Source organism: Petromyzon marinus, unplaced genomic scaffold, assembly GCF_048934315.1.
Source record: "Petromyzon marinus isolate PM22_M1 ecotype Great Lakes invasive population unplaced genomic scaffold, UKy_Petmar_22M1.pri1.0 PM_G_Scaffold_14, whole genome shotgun sequence".
In the NCBI taxonomy this organism is placed as follows: domain Eukaryota; kingdom Metazoa; phylum Chordata; class Hyperoartia; order Petromyzontiformes; family Petromyzontidae; genus Petromyzon; species Petromyzon marinus.
The window spans coordinates 2,427,178-2,448,863 of NW_027422695.1; the positions used below are offsets into that span (position 1 = coordinate 2,427,178).

At 52.5% G+C, this 21,686-nt stretch overlaps 1 protein-coding gene across 1 annotated transcript in view; it reads left to right on the forward strand.

Moving 5' to 3' along the window:
* Window positions 1–6,617, forward strand: part of LOC116937257 (mutS protein homolog 4-like) — a 31,084-nt gene extending 24,467 nt beyond the window's left edge. Inside the window, exons 16-21 of the mRNA XM_076059954.1 lie at window positions 528–728; window positions 1,147–1,265; window positions 2,491–2,619; window positions 2,717–2,954; window positions 6,243–6,331; window positions 6,426–6,617. Coding sequence (XP_075916069.1) covers window positions 528–728; window positions 1,147–1,265; window positions 2,491–2,619; window positions 2,717–2,954; window positions 6,243–6,331; window positions 6,426–6,617 — 968 coding nt within the window. The remainder of the gene's footprint in view (window positions 1–527; window positions 729–1,146; window positions 1,266–2,490; window positions 2,620–2,716; window positions 2,955–6,242; window positions 6,332–6,425) is intronic.
* Window positions 6,618–21,686: the final 15,069 nt, after the last annotated feature.

Genomic DNA, 21,686 nt, shown 5'->3' on the forward strand with positions numbered 1-21,686 from the left:
GAGTGGGTGGGTGGGTGAGTGAGTGAGTGAGTGGGTGGGTGGGTGAGTGAGTGAGTGGGTGGGTGGGTGGGTGAGTGAGTGGGTAAGTGGGTGAGTGAGGGAGTGAGTGAGTGGGTGGGTGGGTGAGTGAGTGAGTGAGTGGGTGAGTGGGTGAGTGAGGGAGTGAGTGAGTGGGTGGGTGGGTGAGTGAGTGGGTGGGTGAGTGAGTGAGTGAGGGAGTGAGTGAGTGGGTGAGTGGATGAGTGAGTGAGTGGCCTTCACCCCCCGTGACCTCCCCCCGTGACCTCCGCCCCCGTGACCTCCGCCCCCGTGACCTTCACCCCTGTGACCTCCCCATGTGACCTCCGCCACCATGACCTCCGCCCCCGTGACCTCCGCCCTGTGACCTCTACCCCGCGACCTCCCCCCTTGACTCCTCCCCCCCATGACCTCCCCCCCGTGACCTCCCCCCCTTGACCTCCACCCCCATGACCTTCACCCCCGTGACCTCCCGTGACCTCCCCCCCACTGTCTGTGGTGAGCTGCAGTCCGTCCGGAATTCTCTGACACGCTGGCCCTCAAAGGGGCTCGCCACCCCATCCTGGAGCGGGTGCTGGGCTGGCCGCTGGTGCCTAACGACGTCTTCCTGTCGGACGCCTCCAACTTCCTCATTGTCACGGGGCCCAACAACAGCGGCAAGTCCACGCTGCTGAGACAGGTGGCACTCTGCCAGGTGATGGCACAGATCGGTGAGTGGGTGGGGGGGTGAGTTGGTGAGTGAGTGAGTGGGTGGGTGAGTGAGTGAGTGAGTTGGTGAGTGGGTGGGTGAGTTGGTGAGTGAGTTGGTTGGTGAGTGAGTGGGTGAGTTGGTGAGTGAGTGGGTGGGTGAGTGAGTGAGTGAGTTGGTGAGTGAGTAGGTGAGTAAGTAAGTGAGTGAGTGTTTGAGTGAGTGAGTAGGTGAGTAAGTGAGTGAGTGAGTGTTTGAGTGATTGAGTGAGTAGGTGAGTAAGTAAGTGAGTGAGTGTTTGAGTGAGTGAGTAGGTGAGTAAGTAAGTGAGTGAGTGTTTGAGTGAGTGAGTAGGTGAGTAAGTGAGTGAGTGAGTGTTTGAGTGAGTGAGTAGGTGAGTAAGTAAGTGAGTGAGTGTTTGGGTGCTACCACTGCTTCAGGTTGCTTCGTGCCAGCCGACTTTGCCTGCGTGAGGATCGCTGATCAGATCTTCACTCGCATCGGTGTGGACGACGACATCCAGCCACTCTCCTCCACCTTCACCATCGAGATGAGAGAGGTGGGTGGGGAGTGAGAGGGTGGGTGGGTGAGTGGGTGGGTGGGTGGGTGAGTGGGTAGGTGAGTGGTTGGTTGGGTGTGTGAGTGGGTGGGTGTGTGAGTGGGTGGGTGAGTGGTTGGTTGGGTGTGTGAGAGAGTGAGTAGGTGGTTGAGTGAGAGGGTGGGTGAGTGGGTGGGTGGGTGTGTGAGTGGGTGGGTGAGTGAGTGGGTGGGTGAGTGGTTGGGTGGGTGAGTGGGTGGGTGTGTGAGTGGGTGGGTGAGTGGTTGGTTGGGTGTGTGAGAGAGTGAGTGGGTGGTTGAGTGAGAGGGTGGGTGAGTGGGTGGGTGGGTGTGTGAGTGGGTGGGTGAGTGAGTGGGTGGGTGAGTGGTTGGGTGGGTGAGTGGGTGGGTGAGTGGTTGGGTAGGTGGGTGAGTGGGTTGGTGAGTGGGTGGGTGAGTGGGTGGGTTAGTGGGTGTGTGAGTGGGTGGGTGAGTGGGTGGGTGAGTGAGAGGGTGGGTGAGTGGGTGGGTGGGCTGGTGTGTGAGTGGGTGGGTGAGTGGGTGGGTGGGTGTGTGATTGAGTGGGTGAGTGGGTGTGTGAGTGAGTGGGTGGGTGAGTGGGTGGGTGAGTGGTTGGGTGGGTGAGTGGGTGGGTGAGTGGTTGGGTAGGTGCGTGAGTGTGTTGGTGAGTGGGTGTGTGAGTGGGTGGGTGAGTGGGTAGGTGGGTGAGTGGTTGGGTGGGTGAGTGAGTGGGTGAGTGGGTGGTTGAGTGAGAGGGTGGGTGAGTGGGTGGGTGGGTGAGTGAGTGGGTGGGTGAGTGGTTGGGTGGGTGAGTGGGTGGGTGAGTGGGTGGGTGAGTGAGTGAGTGGGTGAGTGGTTTGGGTGGGTGAGTGGGTGGGTGAGTGGGTGGGTGGGTGAGTGAGTGGGTGGGTGAGTGGTTGGGTGGGTGAGTGGGTGGGTGAGTGGGTGGGTGAGTGAGTGGGTGGGTGAGTGGTTGGGTGGGTGAGTGGGTGGGTGAGTGGTTGGGTAGGTGGGTGAGTGGGTTGGTGAGTGGGTGTGTGAGTGGGTGGGTGAGTGAGTGAGTTGGTGAGTGGGTGGGTGTGTGGGTGTGTGAGTGGGTGGGTGAGTGGGTGGGTGAGTGAGTGGGTTGGTGAGTGAGTGAGTTGGTGAGTGAGTGAGTTGGTGAGTGGGTGGGTGTGTGTGTGGGTGAGTGGGTGGGTGACCCCCGGTGACCCCCATGACCCCAGGTGAACTACATAGTTCGCACAGCCACCGACCGCTCTCTGGTGATCATCGACGAGCTCGGGAGGGGCACCGGGGTCCACGAGGCCCTGGGGATCTGTCACTCGGTCTGTGAGTGTCTCCTGCAGCGCAAGGTGGTGACCACTCACACTCACCACTCACACTCACCACTCACACTCACCACCCTCACCACCCTCACCACCCCTGTGTGTCTCCCCCCCCCCCCCCCAGACGTTCACCATCTTCGCCACCCACCACCTGGAGCTGAGCCACCTCTCTACCCTCTACCCCAACGTCTCCAACAGCCACTTCCTGGTGGAGTCGCGCAATCAGCAGCAGCAGCAGCAGCAGCTGCCCTGGGCCGGCCGTCGTGACGGTAAAGCCGCTGGTGCCGACGACTCGCGGACGGTGCCACGTGTAACGTGCACGTACAAGCTGGTGCAGGGGCACACGCCGGACACGCACTATGGTACTACGCGTGTGTGTGTGTACGTGTGTGTATGTGTACGTGTGTGTGTTCTTCGTGCGTTTGGAGTACCTGACCCTCTGCTCACGATCATTAAGGACCTTCATGATGGTGAGCGGGCCCGGGTAAAACTACGTGGCTGGGAGTCAGAGCCATTCCCTGTACACCTTGGGGTGCGACAGGGATGTCCTCTGGCTCCCACATTATTTAACATCTATTTTGACCACGTAGTTCGTGAAGCCTTCAATAGCTGTACCGGGGGAATCTCCATATGGTACAGATATAATGGGAGGCTAATCGATGCCCGGGTGCGGTCAAGGGATGGCTCCCTATTGCTCAACCACGTTATGTATGCTGATGATTTGGTAATAGCTGCTCAGTCAGAGGAGGAGTTGGAGACGCTGCTGCTGAGACTGGAGCGTGCCACTAAGAGGTGGGGCCTTACCATCAGCCCCACCAAAACTAAGCACCTGCCTGGGTATTTTGTACCATCGGACACTACACCCCCACAACTCCCAATCGGTGATGGGGCAGTTGTGGAGAGAGTGGAGAGTTTCCCATACCTGGGCAGTGTGCTTATGACTGGCTCCAGTTTAACAGCAGAGGTCTCACTCCGAATCAGTCGAGCGGCAATATCTTTTCATCGGTTGCGTAACGCTGTGTGGAAGCTACCTGGTCTGTCGCTCCGCACTAAGCTTCAGGTCTTCTCGGCCACGGTCATTCCCTCCCTTCTCTACGCTTGCGAAACGTGGACCCCCCTAGTGGAACATCTTCGCCGGTTAGAAACATTTAGGCTGGCCTGCCTACGATCCATCCTGGGTTTAACCAGACTGGATTGTGTGAGGAGCTCACAAATCCTTGAAAGATCTGGGCAGGGTCCCATCGGTGAGCTCCTCCGGCAGGCAAGGCTGCGATGGCTGGGTCATGTAGCCCGCATGCCGAAACAGCTTTTGTTTGGCCGGATTGAGGGGGCTAAGCAGGCACGGCACGGGCTAGAGAAGAGATGGAGTGATGTGGTACAGGAGGACGTGGAGCTGAGTGGACTTGCCGATGACTGGTACCAGCGGTGTCAAGATCGGCCTCTGTGGAGGAGGCTCATGAAGGATGCTACTGGGCAGTTGGAGGCAGTCGCCCTCCAACAACAACGGAGGGCGGAGGAGCGATGCTCAGAACAACGAGCGGAGCGCCGGGTGGCTAAAGCACAGCAGGTTGGCACAGTAGGGGGCACAGGTGGTGCATCAGCCAGTCATCTCAGTCAGTTGACCCGTGGCACCTGGGTCTGCCCAGTGACCTCCTGCCAGCGGGCGTTCGACACTTCACGTGGCCTCACGGTGCACATAGCCTGGCACAAGCGTCGTGGTGACGTCACCGCCACTTAGTGGCGAATGGCGGTTGTTGTTGTTGTGTACGTGTGTGTGTGTGTACGTGTGTGTGTGTGTACATGTGTGTGTGTGTGGTCCGGCAAAACAACCCCCTACCTCCTCGCGGTGCCGGACAGGCAACTCTGTCGTGGACAGTGCTTTGGGGGGAGATCCAATTTTGATTGGCTCCTCCCCTCATGGCAAATGTGTCTACCACAGGGGCTAAACGGGGGCTCTGGACAGGTGCGAGGGGCTGGTAACCCTTCCACCTTCAATTAATTACCACGAAACCACGAGTTAAACCGAAATATGTAACTAATAAGCTTGTGCCGGAGGCCCCGGGGGGACAGGCGTCTATGACGTCTCCTGACCAAACCCCATTTGGCAGAGCCAGGAGACTGAATATCTACCCTCGGGGCTCCTCCAGAAACAACGAAAAACCACTACGGGTGGCCACGTGGAATGTTCGAACGCTCACTGCGGAGGAGAGGCTGCCACTCCTCTGTCGGGAGCTGGACCGGTACCGCCTGGATCTCTGTGGTATTCAGGAGGTCCGGTGGACCGGCTCTGGCTCCTACCACCATGAGGGGTGGACAGTCCTCTTCTCACGGCAGGAGACTGCCAAACAACAGGGAGTGGCTCTTCTTCTAAACAAAAGAATGAAGGGGGCGTGGGAGCGTGGTGGTGAGGTGTGGGAAGCTGTAAGCCCCAGGCTACTTTGGGCTCGCCTTCCCAACAACCGGATGTGAGGAGTGGTGGTCGTGGTTACTTATGCCCCCACCGAAGACGAACATCCGTGGAGGGATCCAGGCAAGGCCGATGAGTCGGATGCCTTCTATGACCTCCTGTCACAGGTGCGAGCTAAAGTGGCCCCTCGGGATAGTCATCTTGTTGGGTGAATGCCCGAGTTGGTCATGATGCACCTGGTCTGGAGTGATTGGAAGGAATGGGCCAGACCAGCTCAATTACAACGGCAGGAGGCTGCTACATTTTTGTGCAGCCCATGGGCTTGTAAATACCAACACGTTGTTCCGGCATCGGTGCATCCACACAACATCATGGATGCATGCCGGGTCCAAGCAAGAACATCTGCTGGACTACATAGTGACGGACCAGCGGATGCGAGCCCATGTCCCTGACACCAGGACCTACCGTGGAGCTGATCTGCCCTCTGACCATCGACTTGTAATCTGTAAGATGCACCTGCAATTCTTCCACTCCGGTGGTGGGTGTACATCCAGGACCCCATTCAAACCCTTAGTGGCATGCTCTGCCGGCTGGGATTGGCATCGTCCCCCACTCCTCCTGATGTCGAGGGTAAATGGGCGAGGTTTAGGACTGTGACTCATGCAGCTGAAATGGCTGCTTTGGGTACGCGGTCCAGACCTCCCCAGAGACCCTGGCTGACAGAGGAGGTGTTCAGGATGGCGACAGGCCCACTATCATCGGCTACAGAATCCCACGGCGGAGAATGAGGAGGCTTACCGCAGCCCTCGCTCGGAGGTTCGGAGAGCCGCGAGGCGCCGCAAGGATGGGTGGCGGTCGCGGGTTGCCGAGGAGATGGAGTCTGCATCAGTGGCCCGCGATCACAAATCGCTCTTTAACTCCCATCAAGAAAGTAACCTGCGGCGCCACAACCAATTACCATCATTGGGGGAAAGAACGATGACCCGATCTCCGACCCCCAGGGAACAGGTTTTCAGATTTGCCGAGCATTTCCGCGAGGTCCCGGTAGTGGGAGGGGGGAAACCCCTCGGCCCGGAAAAACTCATCGCGGCACAAAGTGGGGACGGCCCTGCCGAGGCCGCCGGCGCCTCAAACATCGTGAAGAAGAAGCCGTCGCCTTCCGCGACGCGGTCGGCGTCTCACGGCCACCACCCTCCCCCTCCCACCCCCCCTCCCCCTCCCCCTCCGCGTGCCCCGCGTCCAGGTCTGGAGATGGCCACGCTGTCATCGCTGCCGCCCTCCCTGCTGCGCGACGCCACGGGGCTTCTGGCTCGGATCGGCGGCAAGAGCTGGGTAACAACGCTGACCCCCGCCGACACCCCCGCCGCGACCCCCCCGCGACCCGCCCGTGACCCCCCCCCCGTGACCCCTCCGCGACCCCCCCCAGATGGAGCGTCAGGCCGACTCCGCGCCCGTGCTGCGCAGAGCGGCCGTCCACCGCCTCGCGACGCGGCTGGGCCAGGCGGCGCGACACTCGCGGCTGGACGGAGCCAGCCTGGCCACGTACCTGGGGTCGCTGAGACAGCGGTACCTCGACGAGCTGGAGCACATCGCTGACGCCACCGCTAACACCCACTGAACAACACCACCACCAACACCACCACCGCTAACACCCACTGAACGACACCACCACCAACACCACTAACACCCACTGAACGACGCCGCCACCACCACTACCACCGCTAACATCCACTGAACGACACCAACACCACCACCGCTAACACCCACTGAGCGACACCGCCACCAACACCACCACCACTAACACCCACTGAACGACACCACCACCAACACCACCGCTAACACCCACTGAACGACACCACCACCACCACTACCACCGCTAACACACACTGAACGACACCACCACCAACACCACCACCGCTAACACCGCTAACACCCACTGAACGACACCACCACCACCACCGCTAACACCCACTGAACGACACCACCACCACCACCGCTAACACCCACTGAAGGACACGACCACCAACACCACCACCACCGCTAACACCCACTGAACGACACCACCACCACCACCACCGCTAACACCCACTGAACGACACCACCACCACCACCGCTAACACCCACTGAAGGACACGACCACCAACACCACCACCACCGCTAACACCCACTGAACGACACCACCACCAACACCACCACCACCGCTAACACACACTGAACGACACCACCACCAACACCACCACCACCGCTAACCCCCACTGAACGACACCACCACCAACACCACCACCGCTAACACCCACTGAACGACACCACCACCAACACCACCACCACCGCTAACACCCACTGAACGACACCACCACCACCACCGCTAACACCCACTGAACGACACCACCAACACCACCACCACCGCTAACACCCATTGAACGACACCACCACCAACACCACCACCAACACCACCACCGCTAACACCCACTGAACGACACCACCACCAACACCACCGCTAACACCCACTGAACGACACCACCACCACCACTACCACCGCTAACACACACTGAACGACACCACCACCAACACCACCACCGCTAACACCGCTAACACCCACTGAACGACACCACCACCACCACCGCTAACACCCACTGAACGACACCACCACCACCACCGCTAACACCCACTGAAGGACACGACCACCAACACCACCACCACCGCTAACACCCACTGAACGACACCACCACCACCACCACCGCTAACACCCACTGAACGACACCACCACCACCACCGCTAACACCCACTGAAGGACACGACCACCAACACCACCACCACCGCTAACACCCACTGAACGACACCACCACCAACACCACCACCACCGCTAACACACACTGAACGACACCACCACCAACACCACCACCACCGCTAACCCCCACTGAACGACACCACCACCAACACCACCACCGCTAACACCCACTGAACGACACCACCACCAACACCACCACCACCGCTAACACCCACTGAACGACACCACCACCACCACCGCTAACACCCACTGAACGACACCACCAACACCACCACCACCGCTAACACCCATTGAACGACACCACCACCAACACCACCACCAACACCACCACCGCTAACACCCACTGAACGACACCACCACCAACACCACTAACACCCACTGAACGACGCCGCCACCACCACTACCACCGCTAACATCCACTGAACGACACCAACACCACCACCGCTAACACCCACTGAGCGACACCGCCACCAACACCACCACCACTAACACCCACTGAACGACACCACCACCAACACCACCGCTAACACCCACTGAACGACACCACCACCACCACTACCACCGCTAACACACACTGAACGACACCACCACCAACACCACCACCGCTAACACCGCTAACACCCACTGAACGACACCACCACCACCACCACCGCTAACACCCACTGAACGACACCACCACCACCGCTAACACCCACTGAAGGACACGACCACCAACACCACCACCACCGCTAACACCCACTGAACGACACCACCACCACCACCACCGCTAACACCCACTGAACGACACCACCACCACCACCGCTAACACCCACTGAAGGACACGACCACCAACACCACCACCACCGCTAACACCCACTGAACGACACCACCACCAACACCACCACCACCGCTAACACACACTGAACGACACCACCACCAACACCACCACCACCGCTAACCCCCACTGAACGACACCACCACCAACACCACCACCGCTAACACCCACTGAACGACACCACCACCAACACCACCACCACCGCTAACACCCACTGAACGACACCACCACCACCACCGCTAACACCCACTGAACGACACCACCAACACCACCACCACCGCTAACACCCATTGAACGACACCACCACCAACACCACCACCAACACCACCGCTAACACCCACTGAACGACACCACCACCAACACCACCACCGCTAACACCCACTGAACGACACCACCACCAACACCACCACCACCGCTAACACCCACTGAACGACACCACCACCACCACCGCTAACACCCACTGAACGACACCACCAACACCACCACCACCGCTAACACCCATTGAACGACACCACCACCAACACCACCACCAACACCACCGCTAACACCCACTGAACGACACCACCACCAACACCACCACCACCGCTAACACCCACTGAACGACACCACCACCACCACCGCTAACACCCACTGAACGACACCACCAACACCACCACCACCGCTAACACCCATTGAACGACACCACCACCAACACCACCACCAACACCACCACCGCTAACACCCACTGAACGACACCACCACCAACACCACTAACACCCACTGAACGACGCCGCCACCACCACTACCACCGCTAACATCCACTGAACGACACCAACACCACCACCGCTAACACCCACTGAGCGACACCGCCACCAACACCACCACCACTAACACCCACTGAACGACACCACCACCAACACCACCGCTAACACCCACTGAACGACACCACCACCACCACTACCACCGCTAACACACACTGAACGACACCACCACCAACACCACCACCACCGCTAACACCCACTGAACGACACCACCACCACCACCGCTAACACCCACTGAACGACACCACCAACACCACCACCACCGCTAACACCCATTGAACGACACCACCACCAACACCACCACCAACACCACCGCTAACACCCACTGAACGACACCACCACCAACACCACCACCACCGCTAACACCCACTGAACGACACCACCACCACCACCGCTAACACCCACTGAACGACACCACCAACACCACCACCACCGCTAACACCCATTGAACGACACCACCACCAACACCACCACCAACACCACCACCGCTAACACCCACTGAACGACACCACCACCAACACCACTAACACCCACTGAACGACGCCGCCACCACCACTACCACCGCTAACATCCACTGAACGACACCAACACCACCACCGCTAACACCCACTGAGCGACACCGCCACCAACACCACCACCACTAACACCCACTGAACGACACCACCACCAACACCACCGCTAACACCCACTGAACGACACCACCACCACCACTACCACCGCTAACACACACTGAACGACACCACCACCAACACCACCACCGCTAACACCGCTAACACCCACTGAACGACACCACCACCACCACCACCGCTAACACCCACTGAACGACACCACCACCACCGCTAACACCCACTGAAGGACACGACCACCAACACCACCACCACCGCTAACACCCACTGAACGACACCACCACCACCACCACCGCTAACACCCACTGAACGACACCACCACCACCACCGCTAACACCCACTGAAGGACACGACCACCAACACCACCACCACCGCTAACACCCACTGAACGACACCACCACCAACACCACCACCACCGCTAACACACACTGAACGACACCACCACCAACACCACCACCACCGCTAACCCCCACTGAACGACACCACCACCAACACCACCACCGCTAACACCCACTGAACGACACCACCACCAACACCACCACCACCGCTAACACCCACTGAACGACACCACCACCACCACCGCTAACACCCACTGAACGACACCACCAACACCACCACCACCGCTAACACCCATTGAACGACACCACCACCAACACCACCACCAACACCACCGCTAACACCCACTGAACGACACCACCACCGCTAACACCCACTGAACGACACCACCAACACCACCACCACCGCTAACACCCACTGAACGACACCACCACCAACACCACCATAAACACCACCACCACCGCTAACACCCACTGAACGACACCACCACCACCACCGCTAACACCCACTGAACGACACCACCACCAACACCGCTAACACCCACTGAACGACACCACCACCAACACCACCACCGCTAACACCCACTGAACGACACCACCACCACTACCGCTAACACCCACTGAACGACACCACCACCAACACCACCACCGCTAACACCCACTGAACGACACCACCACCAACACCACCACCGCTAACACCCACTGAACGACACCACCACCACCAACACCACCACCGCTAACACCCACTGAACGACACCACCAACACCACCACGATCCAACACCACCAATGCTAGCACCACCACCACCAATTCCAGCACCACCACCACCACGGTGGAGGGGTAAGCATGTGGGTACCATTGTGTGGTGTGGGGTAGGCTGACGGAGGTCCTGATTAGCCAGACGATGATGTTATTTCGTGCTGTGTTGTTGGATATATAAACATAAAGTTTACTGTCAAACTGGCTCAGTGATTGAGTAATTTCGTGAGCAAGCGACTGAGTAAGCAGCTGAGCTCCTGAGTGAGTCACTGGCTGAGTGAGTGAGTCACTGGCTGAGTGAGTGAGTGACTGGCTGAGTGAGTGACTGGCTGAGTGAGTGAGTGAGTGGTTGAGTGAGTGAGTGAGTGATTGGCTGAGTGAGTGAGTGGCTGAGTGAGTGACTGGCAGAGTGACTGGCTAAGTGACTGGCTGAGTGAGTGAGTGACTGGCTGAGTGAGTCACTGGCTGAGTGAGTGAGTGACTGGCTGAGTGGGTGACTGGCTGAGTGAGTGAGTCACTGGCTGAGTGACTGGCTGAGTGAGTGAGTGACTGGCTGAGTGAATGACTGGCTGAGTGAGTCACTGGCTGAGTGGGTGACTGGCTGAGTGAGTGACTGGCTGAGTGAGTGACTGGCTGAGTGAGTGAGTGCCGAGTGAGTGATTGAGTCCGTAATAGAGGTTTTGTTGGTTTAGATGGCGTAAATATATAAATGTTGTGTCGTTAAAATCAGCCAGCCTAGATGCATGAGGTCACTGAGACAGACCCAGCAGGTGCCGGGGTTGTACTGCTGTGCCAGGCTAGGTGCATGAGGTCACAGATACAGACCCAGCAGGTGCCATGGGTTGTACTGCTGTGCCAGGCTAGGTGTATGAGGTCACTGAGACAGACCCAGCAGGTGCCGTGGGTTGTAGTGCTGTGCCAGGCTAGGTGCACGAGGTCACAGAGACAGACCCAGCAGGTGACGTGTGTTGACTGCTGTGCCAGGCTAGGTGCATGAGGAGGTCACAGAGACAGACCCAGCAGGTGTCATGGGTTGTACTGCTGTGCCAGGCGAGGTGCATGAGGTCACAGAGACAGACCCAGCAGGTGCCATGGGTTGTACTGCTGTGCCAGGCTAGGTGCATGAGGTCACAGAGACAGACCCAGCAGGTGCCATGTGTTGTACTGCTGTGCCAGGCTAGGTGCATGAGGTCACAGAGACAGACCCAGCAGGTGACGTGGGTTGTACTGCTGTGCCAGGCTAGGTGCACGAGGAAGTCACGTGACAGACCCAGCAGGTGGCGTGTGTGTTGTACTGCTGTGCCAGGCTAGGTGCACCAGGAGGTGACAGAGACAGACCCAGCAGGTGCCGTGTGTTGTACTGCTGTGCCAGGCTAGTTGCATGAAGTCACGTGACAGACCCAGCAGGTGACGTGTGTGTGTTGTACTGCTGTGCCAGGCTAGGTGCATGAGGAGGAAGTCACGTGTGTGTGGTGTTGAACAAGGCGTGGTCGTCAACAGCTGTGGTGGAATTGCTGTGGCTCCGTGCCGTGCCCTCTGTGCTGGTCACCAGGGGTCAGCGCCACACACACACAGCTCGGACAAAGCGCCCTGACGAGTATTTATTAACTCTGGGCTTGCACAGTATCACAGAAACAAGTTGGGTTATTAAATGCATTCTAGATTTAAAGCTTTCGTGACTGCTAGGATCCATACTCTTGGTTCTATTGGGTAAAGTCACGTAGTTGAAAATAAAATAACAAAAAATTACGACGTTTCGGCCACAACACAAGCGGCCTTCATCAGGTGAAGGGACGAGACTGTCTGGAGGACAGCGCTGGAGTGGAAGAAGCCACGCTTAGATCACGACCTTTAAGCTGTGTGAGAAGAAAAACACCAAGCGCCTTGACAAAGGAATTAGCATATAATTTAGCATTGAAATGGCTCATTGAAATAGCTAAGTTAAAGTATACACATCCGCAGAGGTACCCCTTGACAAAGGAATTTGCATGGAATTTAGCATTGAAATAGCTGAGTGATTAGCTTGTAACTGGTCACAGAAATAGCTATGTTAAAGTTAGAGCATATACATTCACCGAGGCACCTAGTACTCATCAAACAGGAGAATTTAGCGAAACACAACCACGCTCAGACAGCGGACCTTTAAACTGTGTGCGAGCAAACAAGGTGTTCTGACAAAGAAATTAGCATAAAATTAGCATTTGATTGGCGGATTTTCGGAAAGAGGTGGTGTACGTGCCGGTGGACTTGCCGTTTGGCGCGGGGGGGGGGGGGAGTTTACCTATTGATGGTGTGAGAAGGGAATTTATAAGAGCTGCGAAAGTTTGGTGTACCACTATTTGAAAAAGTATACTGTACCATTGAAATTAGTTTAATGTTTAGTTCGATTTAGAAAATCTTTCCAATGGTTGCTTAATTTGAAACCATCCTCTCGGTTGAAATTGTGTCTGTGTTTGTAGATCTGAATTGCTTCATGAACAAATCTCTGATAAAAGCCCGTGGGTTTGCAAAGAACCTTGGTATCGGAGAAAATTATATTGTGATCCCCCACAGCGTTGTAACAGTGATCAGCCACGGCAGAAGAATTCGTTTTACCGTGTTTCAAATCTGATTTGTGCTCGCGAATTCGGTCAGAGGCATGTCGCTTTGTCTCACCGATATAGCAATCACCGCAGGTACAACTCAATTTGTAAACCCCGGGGTACTGTAAATCAGGAATGACATCCTTCACGGATGGGATCAGATCACGAATTTTGTGTACTGTATTGAACCGGACCTGGATCTTGTGTTTGTTTAGAATTTTGGAAATCTTTTTAGTAACGCCTGCTATATATGGAAGTGTGATGGTTTTGACCGGAGTATCAAGTGGTTGTTTCTGTATGGAGGGAGAGACAGCTTGGCGGATGGTACGGTCAGACTAACCATTCCTTTTGAGGGCCAGGTGTACGTGTTTTAATTCACTGGTCAGGTGGTGTTGGTCCGAAATGCAATGAGCCCTATGGTATAAAGTTTTGATGAGAGAATTCTTTTGAGCTGGGTGGTGGTGGGAATCAGGTTTCAAGTAGGAATCTGTGTGGGTGGGTTTCCTGTAGACAGAATGCCCCAATGAGCCATCAGGTCTCCTCTCAAACAGAACATCTAAGAATGGTAGCTTGCCATCTTTCTCCAAAGTGTCATCCACATATCTCTTCCACAGAGAAGGTCTGAGGGTGGAAGTCTGGATGGCGTCTGATTCAAATTTCTCCATGAAAATATTGGCTATCACTGGTGATAAGGGGGATCCCATGGGGGTACCCTCATTTTGTTTGTAGAAGGAGCCATTCCAAGTAAAGTAGGTATTGTTGAGGCAGTGCCTAACCAGTGCAGGTGTGTCGGGTCTAGTCCATGTTGGACTAAATTTTCAATTATTTCAATGGTGTCAGGTACTGGGACCTTGGTGAACAAAGAGACCACATCGAAGCTGACAAGGATATCGTCAGGGGACAATACAACGTCTTTGACCATAGAGACCAATTGGGCTGAGTTAAGTACTGCTGAGGTGGTCTTGCCAGTGAAAGGCAGCAAGGTATCTGACAGAAAACGGGCTAGTCTATAGGTAGGGGAGTTGATCGTGGATACGATGGGTCGAAGTGGGGTGCCTTCTTTATGAATCATGGGAAGACCACAGAATCTAGGGGGTCTTGCAGCAGAAGGTTTTAGGGAGGGACGTTTAGTTGGGTCGATTAGGGAGGTCGAACTTGTGATGATCTTGTTGGTTTTTATCGCTAGGCTATTAGTAGGGTCATTTTTTTTATTTTTGAGTAACTTCCATCGTTGAGCAGATTCTGGATTTTGTTGTTGTATGAATCTTTATCCATAATAACAGTAGCGTTGCCTTTATCGGCTGAGAGGATGACTATATCACTTCTGTTTTTTTTTAATTCGCGAGTTCAGAGCGTTCATTTTTGCTGATGTTACTAATGGGTTTCTTAGCATTCTGAAGAACACCTTGTTTGCTCGCACACAGTTTAAAGGTCCGCTGTCTGAGCGTGGTTGTGTTTCGCTAAATTCTCCTGTTTGATGAGTACTAGGTGCCTCGGTGAATGTATATGCTCTAACTTTAACATAGCTATTTCTGTGACCAGTTACTAGCTAATCACTCAGCTATTTCAATGCTAAATTCTATGCTAATTCCTTTGTCAAGGGGTAACTCTGCGGATGTGTATACTTTAACTTAGCTATTTCAATGAGCCATTTCAATGCTAAATTATATGCTAATTCCTTTGTCAAGGCGCTTGGTGTTTTTCTTCTCACACAGCTTAAAGGTCGTGATCTGAGCGTGGCTTCTTCCACTCCAGCGTTGTCCTCCTGACAGTCTCGTCCCTTCACTTGATGAAGGCCACTTGTGTTGTGGCCGAAACGTCGTGATTTTTTGTTAATTTTTTTGTTATTTTATTTTCACCTACGTGACTTTACCCAATAGAACCAAAGAGTATGGATCCTAGCAGTCACGAAAGCTTTAAATCTAGAATTGATAACCTCTATGGGGAGAGTTTTCACCTATCTGTTAGAGCTTTTAACAGACAACGGGACAAGAAGTCGCAACTCATCGAGACGCTGACCTTCCTCAAAAGATGCCGCGATCACAAGGTAATACCCATCGCTTTCACACTCACTTCTGCTGCTGTATCTTCTCCGAATTCTAAACAGATTCTGCTTAAGGCCAGCCTATCTTTAATCTCAGAGAGGATAAGGCTACTCCGATTTGAACTCGATACTTTAGACAGGCCTCTCCTACAAGCTCATTTAATGTTAACACAAAAAATGTCACCTTCTGATTGGAATCACGTAGACAACATGACTGCTTCTTCTGCTGAGTCACTGTTAGTCAAATGTAAAGCTAACCTGATTTCTAAATTCAACCACCTATCAAAGAAGAACCCAGTTCCACATATAACAAAACTAGATGTTAACAAAATCGTCATTAATCAGAGTAGCACCCCGATTTCGGACATTCTGAAAACAGTACTGGCTAGGGGACTAAATTTTGCTGTCACCCCAAAACACATACCAGTAGATGATATCATCTCTCAGGTCGATGTAGCCCTCAAAGGCGTAGGACACATCCAAGCAGACGTTGCGAGAGCTGAAATAGCCACTATTCTTAAGAATGCTAAGAAACCCATTAGTAACATCAGCAAAAATGAACGCTCTGAACTCGCGAATTTAAAAAACAGAAGTGATATAGTCATCCTCTCAGCCGATAAAGGCAACGCTACTGTTATTATGGATAAAGATTCATACAACAACAAAATCCAGAATCTGCTCAATGATGGAAGTTACTCAAAAATAAAAAAATGACCCTACTAATAGCCTAGCGATGAAAACTAACAAGATCATCGCAAGTTCGACCTCCCTAATCGACCCAACAAAACGTCCCTCCCTAAAACGTTCTGCTGCAAGACCCCCTAGATTCTATGTTCTTCCCAAGATTCATAAAGAAGGCACCCCATTACGACCCATCGCATCCACGACCAACTCCCCTACCTATAGACTAGCCCGTTTTCTGTCAGATACCTTGCTGCCTTTCACTGGCAAGACCACCTCAGCAGTACTTGACTCAGCCTAATTGGTCTCCATGGTCAAAGACGTTGTACTGTCCCCTGACAATATCCTTGTCAGCTTCGATGTGGTCTCTTTGTTCACCAAGGTCCCAGTACCTGATACCATTGAAATAATTGAAAATATGGTCCAACATGGACTAGACCCCGACACATCTGCACTGGTTAGGCACTGCCTCAACAATACCTACTTTACTTGGAATGGCTCCTTCTACAAACAAAATGAGGGTACCCCCATGGGATCCCCCTTATCACCAGTGATAGTCAATATTTTAATGGAGAAATTTGAATCAGATGCCATCCAGACTTCCACCCTCAGACCTTCCCTGTGGAAGAGATATGTGGATGACACTTTCGTCATTTGGCCAGATGGCCTCCCAGCTCTGAACCTTTTCCTACACCACATCAATTCCAAACATCCCGCCATCAAATTCACCATGGAAGTGGAGAAAGATGACAAGCTACCATTCTTAGATGTTCTGTTTGAGAGGAGACCTGATGGCTCATTGGGGCATTCTGTCTACAGGAAACCCACCCACACAGATTCCTACTTGAAACCTGATTCCCACCACCACCCAGCCCAAAATAATTCTCTCATCAAACTTTATACCATAGGGCTCATTGCATTTCGGACCAACACCACCTGACCAGTGAATTAAAACATGTACACCTGGCCCTCAAAAGGAATGGTTACTCTGACCGTACCATCCGCCAAGCTGTTTCTCCCTCCATACAGAAACAACCACTTGATACTCCGGTCAAAACCATCACACTACCATATATAGCAGGCGTTACTAAAAAGATTTCCAAAATTCTAAACAAACACAAGATCCAGGTCCGGTTCAATACAGTACACAAAATTCGTGATCTGATCCCATCCGTGAAGGATGTGATTCCTGACTTACAGTGCCCCGGGGTTTACAAATTGAGTTGTACCTGCGGTGATTGCTATATCGGGGAGACAAAGCGACATGTCTCTGACCGAATTCGCGAGCACAAATCAGATTTGAAACACGGCAAAACAAATTCTTCTGCCGTGGCTGATCACTGTTACAACGCTGTGGGTGATCACGATATAATTTTCTCCGATACCAAGGTTCTTTGCAAACCCACGGGTTTTTATCAGAGATTTGTTCACGAGGCAATTCAGATCTACACAGACACAATTTCAACCGAGAAGATGGTTTCAAATTAAGCAACCATTGGAAAGATGTTCTAAATCGAACTAAACATTAAACTAATTTCAATGGTACAGTATATTTTTCAAGTAGTGGTACCCCAAACTTTTGTAGCTCTTATAAATTCCCTTTTCACACCATCAATAGGCAAACTCCCCCCCCCCCCTCCCGCGCCAAACGGCAAGTCCACCGGCACGTACACCACCTCTTTTCTAAAATCGGCCAATCAAATGATATTTTTATGCTAATTTCTTTGTCAGGACACCTTGTTTGCTCGCACACAGTTTAAAGGTCCGCGGTCTGAGCGTGGTTGTGTTTCGCTAAATTCTTCTGTTTGATTTGTACTAGGTGCCTCAGTGAATGTATATGCTCTGACTTTAACATAGCTATTTCTGTGACCAGTTACATGGCTAATCACTCAGCTATTTCAATGCTAAATTATATGCTAATTCCTTTGTCAAGGGGTGCCTCTGCGGATGTGTATACTTTAACTTAGCTATTTCAATGAGCCATTTCAATGCTGAATTATATGCTAATTCCTTTGTCAAGGCGCTTTGTTTCTTCTCACACAGCTTAAAGGTCGTGATCTTCGCGTGGCTTTTTCCACTCCAGCGCTGTCCTCCAGACAGTCTTGTCCCTTCACCTGATGAAGGCCGCTTGTGTTGTGGCCAAAACGTCGTGATTTTTGTTATTTTATTTTTTACCTACGTGACTTTACCCAATAGAACCAAAGAATATGGATCCTAGCAGTCACGAAAGCTTTAAATCTAGAATAGAAATGTAATGCAATACAACACAGAGAGTCGGCCAACATAAGAGTCAACACCCCACCTGGTTGATAACGTTCTTCCAAAGATTGCTCAATTTGAAAGAGAGACAAAACACAGACACGGAGACACATAGACAGAGAGAGATAACACAGAGACACACAGAGAGAGATACACACATACAGTGAAGGAAAAAAGTATTTGATCCCCTGCTGATTTTGTACGTTTGCCCACTGACAAAGAAATGATCAGTCTATAATTTTAATGGAAGGTTTATTTGAACAGTGAGAGACAGAATAACAACAAAAAAATCCAGATAAACGCATGTCAAAAATGTTATAAATTTATTTGCATTTTAATGAGGGAAAAAAGTATTTGACCCCTCTGCAAAACATGACTTAGTACTTGGGGGCAAAACCCTTGTTGGCAATCACAGAGGTCAGACGTTTCTTGTAGTTGGCCACCAGGTTTGCACACATCTCAGGAGGGATTTTGTCCCACTCCTCTTTGCAGATCTTCTCCAAGTCATTAAGGTTTCGAGGCTGACGTTTGTCAACTTGAACTTTCAGCTCCCTCCAGATTTCCTATGGGATTAAGGTCTGGAGACTGGCTAGGCCACCCCAGGACCTTAATGTGCTTCTTCTTGAGCCACTCCTTTGTTGCCTTGGCCATGTGTTTTGGGTCATTGTCATGCTGGAATACCCATCCACCATCCATTTTCAATGCCCTGGCTGAGGGAAGGAGGTTCTCACCCAAGATTTGACGGTACATGGCCCCGTCCATCGTCCCTTTGATGCGGTGAAGTTGTCCTGTCCCCTTAGCAGAAAAACACCCCAAAGCATGTTTCCACCTCCATGTTTGACGGTGGGGATGGTATTCTTGGGGTCATAGGCAGCATTCCTCCTCCTCCAAACACGGCGAGTTGAGTTGATGCCAAAGAGCTCCATTTTGGTCTAATCCGACCAAAACACTTTCATCCATTTGTCCTCTGAATCATTCAGATGTTCATTGGCAAACTTCAGACGGGCATGTATATGTGCTTTCTTGAGCAGGGGAACCTTGCAGGCGCTGCAGGATTTCAGTCCTTCACGGTGAAGTGTGTTATCAATTGTTTTCTTGGTGACTATGGTCCCAGCTGCCTTGAGATCATTAACAAGATCCTCCCGTGTAGTTCTGGGCTGATTCCTCGCCGTTCTCATGATCATTGCAACTCCACGAGGTGAGATCTTGCATGGAGCCCCAGGCCGAGGGAGATTGACAGTTTTTTTTGCGTTTCTTCCATTTGCGAATAATCGCACCAACTGTTGTCACCTTCTCACCAAGCTGCTTGGCAATGGTCTTGTAGCCCATTCCAGCCTTGTGTAGGTCTACAATATTTGTCCCTGACATCCTTGGAGAGCTCTTTAGTCTTGGCCATGGTGGAGAGTTTGGGATCTGATTGATTGATTGCTTCTGTGGACAGGTGTCTTTTATACAGGTGTAGTGTTGTAAGGACGAGCAGACTTCTTTAGGAGGCACACTCTGTTTATTGTATTATTTCCTTATACAACGCTTAACACACACAGAGGGATATTCGGTCCCCTCACTCGATACCCTAGCGAGGTACAGCCTCCGGACCTGGCGGGACTCTCACGTCTACCGCTAACCTCCTTGATACCTAAGGAGGTACAACCTCCGGACTTGGCGGGACTCACACGTCTACCGCTATCCTAGTCCTCCGGCTAGGACCTAGGGGAGTCTATCTGACCCACCGCTGGCCCGGTGGGTCCTGACCACTGGGTATGCCGAGCCTTAGCCCTTAGAAGGGCTGAAAGGCTGGTCCAGGGTCCTAGCTAGGCTTCAGCCCAGTCTTCTATCTTCGTGCAGGGAGAGAACTCCCCGAGGTCCGTTGGGTCACCCGTCTTATACCCCTTCGTGGCCAGGTAGAACCAATCATACATTCCCACGTGGAACCGTCTGATTGGTTCGCACCAAACCCTGGCCACGATCCGTTTCACCTCGACTGACCCCAACCGTTGTACCCAGGGGTAATGCTGCACTGCCCTGGTTGCAACGCAGGTTACGCAACAGCGCGTAGTTAACACCTCTACACAGGTAACGAGCTGAGATAAGGGGCACTCCCTTTAAGAGTGTGCTCCTAATCTCAGCTCGTTACCTGTATAAAAGACACCTGGGAGCCAGAAATCTTTCCGATTGAGAGGGGGTCAAATACTTATTTCCCTCATTAAAATGCGAATCAATTCATAATTTTGTCTCTCACTGTTCAAATAAACCTACCATTAAAATTATAGACTGATCATTTCCTTTTCAGTGGGCAAACGTACAAAATCAGCAGGGGATCAAATACTTTTTTCCCTCACTGTAGGCACACAGAGAAACAACGCCTCTGTGTCGAGGCCTTAAATAGAGAGAGAGGGGGGCAGAGAGAGAGGGGAGGGGGTGTAGAGAAATCCGCGAGTCAATGCAAGGCCGTGGCCATGGAGTCAACATTGGTGGGGACCAAATCTACCAGGCGGTCTGGGGTCCCCCCCCCCCAGAAAGAAAAATCTAAATTTGAAAACTAATTTCCTGACATTTCCTAAAATATTGAAACATTTCACTAACACATGGGATGGAATTTTTTTTATTTTATACAATAATGTATAATATTGTATTGTATTACATTGCTCTGTTGTTTATTTTTTTAACTTTTCTTGTTTCATAGTATGTAATGGCAGAGATTAGGGATTCATAAAGTACAAGGCAATCATATAAACAAAAATCTACGTATTGTTACATGAAGACAAGTCCACATTTTGTGGCCAAGGTTTAGCAAGTTGTTTTTATTAACATAGCATAGCAATTATTATTTAAAAAAATATTTATTTTATAGCAATATATTGGGGGGGGCATTTTGACCATATTTGATTATTGTGGGGGGATATGTCCCCCACCAATATATTATAATTATTATAACATATTATAATTATAATATATTATAATTACGGCCTTGTGTCAATAAGAGATTTGGAACTTTGGTGA